The sequence below is a fragment of the Sturnus vulgaris genome, chromosome 2 (genome assembly GCF_052056855.1).
Source record: "Sturnus vulgaris isolate bStuVul1 chromosome 2, bStuVul1.hap1, whole genome shotgun sequence".
Classification (NCBI taxonomy): Eukaryota; Metazoa; Chordata; class Aves; order Passeriformes; family Sturnidae; genus Sturnus; species Sturnus vulgaris.
In genome coordinates, this window is record NC_142244.1 from 85290627 (window position 1) to 85298682 (window position 8056).

General features: G+C 46.9%; 1 protein-coding gene across 1 annotated transcript; it reads left to right on the plus strand.

The window, feature by feature from the left end:
• Nucleotides 1–2541: 2541 nt before the first annotated feature.
• Nucleotides 2542–6222, plus strand: SLC25A6 (solute carrier family 25 member 6). Its single transcript, XM_014892225.2, has 4 exons — nucleotides 2542–2692; nucleotides 3860–4346; nucleotides 5035–5175; nucleotides 5578–6222. The coding sequence occupies exons 1-4, from the start codon at nucleotides 2582–2584 to the stop codon at nucleotides 5733–5735; spliced, it is 897 nt and encodes a 298-aa protein (XP_014747711.1). The 5' UTR covers nucleotides 2542–2581; the 3' UTR covers nucleotides 5736–6222.
• Nucleotides 6223–8056: the final 1834 nt, after the last annotated feature.

An 8056-nucleotide genomic window follows, 5' to 3' on the forward strand; every position in this document is an offset into this window, starting at 1 on the left:
ATATGAAGGTGAGCTCTCAAGGTGAACAGATGACAACTGCAGACTGAACAGTTTCCTGTTACAAGTTATGTGCCTTTTAGTTTCATTTTTCACACTGACGATACTCAAGAGTCTTAGAATATAAAGTACTTTTCAAATCAATAGTAAATTTTATGGTGAAAAAAATCTCAGTCTTGCAGACAAGGTATTGTGCTAAGAGAGTATTAACATTTAGTTACGAGCTTTTTTAGAAGGAAAAAACACCACACTGAGTATGGTATGAATGTTCCACCTGAATGAATGTACCACAGCATTTCATAAATTATGTTCAAAATATGGTCTTGTAACCCCTATGTGCATAACCCTCTGTGAGCACAGGAGTCACTTCAGTCTATCTGTATTATGATTTACAAGAGCACACAGTTTATTTTCGATCTTCTGGTGTGCAAAAAAAATGTATAGTGACATATCTTGTACTAGAGAAGAGACAAAGGCTATGCCTGGCACATTTTCTTCTCACAGCATGCCCTCTTGAGAGACATGCTCTCATTTTGAAATCCTACAAAGGACTTACATGTGTAAGCAGTGGTTTCTGGCACCTCAGCTACTGTAACTTTGTGGTTCACCAGTCATCTGTTTAAAAAAAAAAAAAAAGTTTGGCCTTATTTACTTTGGTTGGAAACATCCACTAAAAGGGAAGCAGGTGATGTGAACTAATGCCCTCCAGCTAGAGCAATTTCAGTACTTTTAGAAAGAATAGGTATAATTTCAGACAGAAGTTCGACAGGTTCAAAATATCAATTTCAGTGTACAGTAAAATTAGCAAAGTTACTGATGGAAACCAGGCCTGTCTTGGTAGGGCCAGAGTGATTGCTCTGACTGCCTGCAGAGGAGATTTTCACAGCATCTAACTTCGAGTGCCCATACAAGAAACTGGAACCACCTTGTCCTATTGTCCCTCTATTGTCCCTGTATTGTCCCATAGGAAACTGCAGCTAAGTCCTTTTTATTCCATTGTTTTGGATCAGTTCAGTGATATACAGAAAAGCCCCATGATGTGACCCTTGGCACTAGCAGTGCTAAGGAGGAGGTGGGAACAGAACTTGGGAACCAATATATATGCCATGGATCAGCATTACCCAGAGGGTGGTGGGCATGGAGCAAAACCAAGTGGTGCCTGGACAGTGCCTGAAATCTGCTCCCCTCCACCTGAGAGCTGCTGCTGCCCCACGGGGACCCCATGAAGAAAGCTGTGTCTCTCTCCTAGACTGGCTTCCAGCAGTTGCCACAGAAGGAGCCTCCCAGTTCACTTGCTTGTGCTGCTCATTGACTGCTGCCTGGGCCCACAGATCCACACCCCAAAGCCAGTGCTCCACCAGCTCACACTCAGCTTCACTGAATCACAGTCACAGAATCAGTTACATAGGAAAAGAAACCTCAGATCATCAAGTACAACCTCTGACCAAAGACCACATCAGCAAGACATATCACCAAGTGCCACATCCATTCTTTCCTTAAACACACAAGGGACGTTGACTCCACCACTTCCCTGGACACTCCATTCCAGTGTCTCACCACCCCTCCTAATTCAACCTAACCCTCCCCTGGCACGGCTTAAGACTCTGTCTCTTGTCCTGTCCCTGGCTGCCTGGGAGAAGAGGCTGACCCTCACCTGGCGACAGCCTCCTTTCAGGTGATTGTAGCGACAAGGTCATCCCCGAGCCTCCTTTTCTCCTGGCTTAACACCCCCAGCCCCCTCAGCCGCTCCTCACAGGACATCACTGCACACCTTCACCAGCTTCATTCTACTTATCTGGATCCACTCCAACACCTCAATGATCCTTCCTGGATTAAAGGGCCCAGAGCTGGACACAGTACTCGAGGAGTGGCTTCACCAGTGCTGAGTGTAGGAGCAGGATTACTGTCCTGGTCGCGATCCAAAGCCAGGATGCCACTGACTTTCCTAGCTACCTGGGTACACGCTGGCTCATTTTCCAATGCTGTCACCAGCACCCCCTGTCCTTTTTACTTGGGGCAGTTTTCCAGCCATTCTGATAGCGCTGCATAGGATTGTTGCGACCCAAGTGCATTTGGTACTTGGTCATCTTGAACCTCATACAACTAGCGCCCATCGATCTAGCCCGGCCAGATCCCTCTGCAGAGCCTGCGTGCCAGGCGGTGCGGGCACCCGCTGGGCTGTGCAGGCTGGTGCGGGAGCTACTGGCAGCGGCAGAAAGCAGAGAGCGCTTCGGAAAGCGACTGTAGTGGATACAACTGTGTGAGCTGCGGGCTGCGCCGCAGGCTGGCCGCGGGGGCCGGGCCGGGGCGGTGGCGGAGCCGGGCCGGGGCGGTGGCAGGCCCGGGCCGCCCCGGGTGACGCGGCGCTGCGACACTGGCACCGCAGCAGGGCGGAGTGCGAGGGGAGGGGCGGGGACGGGGCCCTTTCGCCAGAAGCTCCGCCCCCTGAGCGGACTGGCCAATGGGCCGGTGGGGGGCGTGGCCGGCCCGGCCCGGCATTAAGCCCATGCGCGGCGGCGCTCCCGCCCTTTCGGCTTGAGCGGCAGCAGCGTTTCCCTCCCGGCAGCTCCGGCGCGGCTTGAACATGGCAGACCAGGCCATCTCCTTCCTCAAGGACTTTCTGGCGGGCGGTGTCGCCGCCGCCATCAGCAAGACCGCGGTGGCCCCCATCGAGCGCGTCAAGCTCTTGCTTCAGGTCAGCAGCGCGGGCGAGGACGGGTAGCGCGGGCGGCGCCCGTCATTGCCCCTGCGGGCGCCGGGCCGGGCGAGGACGGAGGGACGGAAGGGGGCGGGGGGCGCGGCCAGCGCGGGACAAAGGGCGCGAGCGAGCCGGCGGCGGCTGGCGGGAAGGTCACGTGGGCGGCGGCGGGGAAGCCGAAGCCGGTTCCGCCGTGCGGGGAGGGGAGAGGAGAGAGGGCCGGGCCGAGGGGGGCGGCCGCCGCTGGTGTCACTTCCTGCCAGCCCCGCTCCCGGCGCCGAGGGCACGGCAGGGAGGGGAGGGCGGCTGCTCTCCGCCGCCATTTTGGCGGCCTTCACGTGATGCGCGCCCGGGCCGCGATTGGGCCGCGGGCGGGGCGGGGTCGGGCCGCGGCCGCGCGCGAGGCCCGGCGTGACCCGGTGGCGCCCCAAGGTGACTCGAGTGACCTTCGCGGCGGCTCCGGCCCCAGCCCCCGGGCTGGCCGCTCCTCCTTCGCACCCTGCCCCTACCCCTCTGGCTGCCAGCTCTGTCGGCCTAACGCGGCTCTCTCAGGCGACTCCCGTTTCTGTCAGTAAAGGCTCTCGCGTGTGTGTAGGCCCGATGTATTTGTCGTGATGCATTTTTCTTATACTTGCTCTTGTACCTCACTGAATCAGTTAGGTTGGTAAAGACCTCAGAGAGATCATGAAGCCCAACCTAATACCACCATTTAAACCGGACTGTGGCACTAAGTGCGACGTCCAGTCTTAAACACATCCGGGGGCGGTTGCTCCACTACCTCCCTGGGCAGTCTGTTCCAAAAGGTCTAATCACTTTTTGTCTGAAGAAATTCCTCCCGTAGTTCCTCCTAAACCTTCCTTGGCACAGCTTGAGGCTGTATTCTCTTGCCCTGTCGCTAGTTGCCTGGGAGAAGAGGCTGGCCCCCACCTTGCTACATTTTCCCTTCAGGTATTGGTAGAGGAATTGCTTGCAGCTGCCTGTTACTGTTTTGGCAAGTCCTGATTTCTGAGAAAGCTTGGAAGAAATTTTAAGCCTTTTTCTTAATAATACCAACAGTGACCATTCAGGATTAACAGCTTTGATTTATAGTAGGTGCAGGTTTAAGCCCAGCTGCAGTATAAACCTGTTGAGGCAAGTGATCAATATTTGTATTTTTATTTGCAGGTGCAACACGCAAGTAAACAGATTGCTGCTGATAAGCAGTACAAGGGTATCATCGATTGTGTAGTGCGTATTCCAAAGGAACAAGGAGTGCTGTCTTTCTGGCGAGGCAACTTGGCAAATGTCATCAGATACTTCCCAACTCAAGCTCTTAATTTTGCCTTCAAGGATAAGTATAAGCAGGTGTTTCTGGGAGGTGTAGACAAGCACACTCAGTTCTGGAGGTATTTTGCTGGTAACCTGGCATCTGGTGGTGCAGCTGGAGCCACTTCCCTCTGCTTTGTCTACCCCTTGGATTTTGCAAGAACCCGTTTGGCTGCTGATGTTGGAAAAGCTGGCGCAGACAGAGAATTCTCTGGTCTTGGGGACTGTCTAGTCAAAATCACCAAGTCTGATGGTGTGCGTGGCTTGTACCAAGGGTTCAATGTCTCTGTCCAAGGCATCATCATCTATAGAGCTGCCTACTTTGGGATCTATGATACAGCAAAAGGTAATACTTCAGAGAGGATCTGAAAACCTGTGTTTAGAATTATATTGTCTGGTTTTGGATAGGTGAAATTGGGTATCAGTGCCACGTTCATGACACTGCTGTATACAAAAGAAAACTTGTGCTTGAGTTGGTGGCAGCAGCCTACTTGCAAGTACTGGTGTACTTTGGGCAGTTGCTTCTAAGGCTAGGAGAGTATGTTGGTGACCAGATGTAATTAGAATAATTTCTTTTTTGTTCAGCGCATTCTGAAGTTACACTGGACCGGTCCAAATGTGTTTAGCAGAATGGGATTGAGCAGTGCCTTTGCAAAGTAGTTTTTAAGCTTGACATTTGGGCAAATAAGCCATTGATGCTAGTTTGTAGTGTAATGTTATGCACAGATACAGTGACTTAATTTAGTGACATTTCTTTACTAAAAGTATAGTGAATAGTCAAGTCTTCTCATGCCAGTCTAAAAAAACTGCTTACGCTTAAATGGTAACTTATTTTGATTACTGAGAAGAAAGTCTTCTAGATATGGCTTCAGTATGTTTAAAGTTTGTGAAATGTTTTGCTGCAGTTTTATTTACAGTAGGGTCTATAATGTTTCATACTAATTCATGTAGTAAAATAGCTGTCATGCAGTGAGTGAACCCCAGAGGAGGATTTGCATGGTAAAAAGCTAATTGCCTTTTTCGTTTCATTGCAGGCATGCTCCCAGATCCCAGAAATACTCACATCGTTATCAGTTGGATGATTGCCCAGACAGTGACTGCTGTGGCTGGCGTGGTTTCCTATCCTTTTGATACGGTGCGGCGTAGAATGATGATGCAGTCAGGACGCAAAGGAGGTAGGCTGTAAATCCACGGAGCTGTTCATGCTGATAAAACAGCATTGACAATATGGAGTTTTTTTACTAATAGCCATCCTCAGAATTACCGTTCGTTTTTCTATAAATCTGGCTTATTACATTGTACTCAAATGAATAAGGCTCAACTTGAGATTGTCAGGATTTATGCTGAGGACTTTTCCTTATGGAACATGAAATAAAAAAAAAACGGACTGCATGTTTGCATTGTCAGATTAAACAAAGGTATTAATAAGAAGCAATAGTACTTTTAGTAAGTATTGTGTCACAGTCTTAAAACTGTGGTTTGGGACATCACAAAGCAGTTAAGTGAAATAGGCCAGTTGTTAAAATTATCGGAGATAATATAGGAATTAAGAATAACTCTTTGCTCTTTTCCTGCAGCTGATATCATGTACTCTGGAACAATTGACTGCTGGCGGAAGATCGCAAGGGATGAAGGAGGAAAGGCCTTCTTCAAGGGTGCATGGTCTAATGTTCTCAGAGGCATGGGGGGTGCTTTCGTGCTTGTGCTGTACGATGAATTCAAGAAAGTAATTTAAACAGCCTAAATAGAATTGGAAATCAAGTTGAGCAGATCATGTAGAATAACTACCATTATGGACCATTGACCTTCAAGAAATTCCTGTGAGTCTTATTTATCGGAGCCAGATGATGCTTCTAGATGGGGCTAGAAACTGACATAGAGGACTGATCCACTTCTCTCTAACACGCATGAAGACACTGAATCTGGCAATTCAGTGTGGCAATTTTTCTTTACAGCAGTAAGGAATGAGTGGCGTTGGTTCTGGGTCCAAAGTTGTTAGATCCAGTTCAGGCAGAAAAACATCATTTGCCTGTGGATCAGTCTCTAGTTTCAAGTCCTATCTTCTAGGACCATAAAATTGTATTTGAAAGCATTTGCTAACAAATCATGTTCTTTTCCACTTGTACTGAAGCACTATGTACCATTTTGCACAGCTGAACATCTAGCAACTTTGTTCTTAAATTGGGGCATTCTGCTGTAAAACAATAAACATACTTACTCGGTCTGTGTTGAAATTATTACATAAAAGCTTTGGGAAAGCCTCTTGTATTTGAAAACTTGATTCAAGATAATGGGTCCTCTGATATCCTTACACTGCATTCTGTAACAAAATAAGCTTTTCTGAAAAAAAAAGGTGAGATCTTCAGAGAGGAGGGTGGGGAAGCATGGGTTACACTAATAGAAACCACGCCCATTCTTTGTGCCTGATAGTGTTTGATGGGCTGCAGCAAGTGGCTTTTTGCATGATTCTTAGAAATTGATTTAACACTTCTATGATTTAAAATGGGAGGGAGGTGTTCAGTTGTAATGCTAGGGAAACCCAAAGTACCAAGAACTATCAAAAAGTAATGCTCTTGCCCTTGGTAAAACAGCCTAAAAAATTTTTTTTTTGTTAAATCAGTATGGAGAACATCATGGCATTCATGCAAAAACCCAGGAACTCAGTAAATGCTTTCAACTTCTGATTGACCTACATATTTTAATGTTGCTGCTGGTTGGAAATGTTGGTTGTGCCATTCAAGATACTGTTTGGCCTCATCTATAGCAGTGGTCAGTAGCTCTGGAAGGTTGAATTTAATCTGAAATGAGTTGCAGTCTAGTAGGTGAAGTTGAAGGGGTGTGGGAGAAGGAATGTGTGTGCTTCTATGTAGCTGTAAAATAATAGATCAAAGTAGGTCAGCCTTCAGTATTAACTGGTTGATGTTTAGGGATGGTCAGAAGGCCAGATTGATTAATTTCTCATAACTGCTCTTTGAGATCATGTAATACCTATGTGTCGTTCTTCATGTGTATATAATCTTTTGTACTTTGTAATCTGCAAAGACATGGTAGAGGGACCAGTAGACGAAAACAAGGTGTTAATCTTCGTGTTTTAAAAACTCTCCCTATATCTTGAGAAAGGAAAAGTGTGTCATTGTGTGACTCAGTGAAGGCTGATTGGGCTGTCTTGAGTTCTTCTGTGCCTTCTCAGATTGCTGTTCAAGATGAAGTATTTAAATTACCTGCTTAGCTTTGGCTGGTTATTAATCTTCCTCTGGCGTGTACTTTACCTTCTTCCTTTCACTGTTGCACAAGCACTGCTTTCAACATCTATATATGAATGTAAGGACGTTACACAGCTGCTTTGTACACAGGCTAATGGCAGATTTAATATACCTACTGCATGTGGTTCTTGCTTCCTGTGTGCCAGTGGCAGCTCCCTGTGGTGCAGGCAGGTCATTTGGTGTAAACCCTGCTAATCAGTTTGCTGGGGAGCAGGGAAAGAGATTTTGTCTATATAAACACATTAATCAGGTTTCTTTCTGTATCAGTGCCTTGCAAGGGTAGAGATAATGATGGGTTACCTCCCTGTTAGTGTATGGTGGCCCAAGCTTTGGGAAAGAAACCAAACATGGTAGTTACTTCAGCAGCCCCTGACAGGGACAGGACTTGTACACCCAATCTCACCTTCAGGACAAGGTTTAATCAAAAGAAATAGGAAAAGAAACAAATGCAAGCATAGGTGTTTAAGTGAAACTGCAATTTCCCAATGCTGTACATTCAATATGAACTAATTTGTGATATTCAGGTTTTTATTTTTTTTAAATATGCAGCTTCCCTTAGTCATGCAGCAGCAATTTCCAATGTGTGATGCAGTTTAGGGATGTAAGAGGCAAACAATAAATGAGACTTTTAAAAAAAATCCCCATTTGTTTTCTGTCTTATTGAAGCACTGAAATACATTCATTTTGGAAAGTATGAACAGGAAAACATCCAGCATTTGTAAAAGAAAATACTGGCATCTAAGGCCTATGTTATATTTAAAGGGCATTGGAAATAGCATTTGCAGCCTTTGAA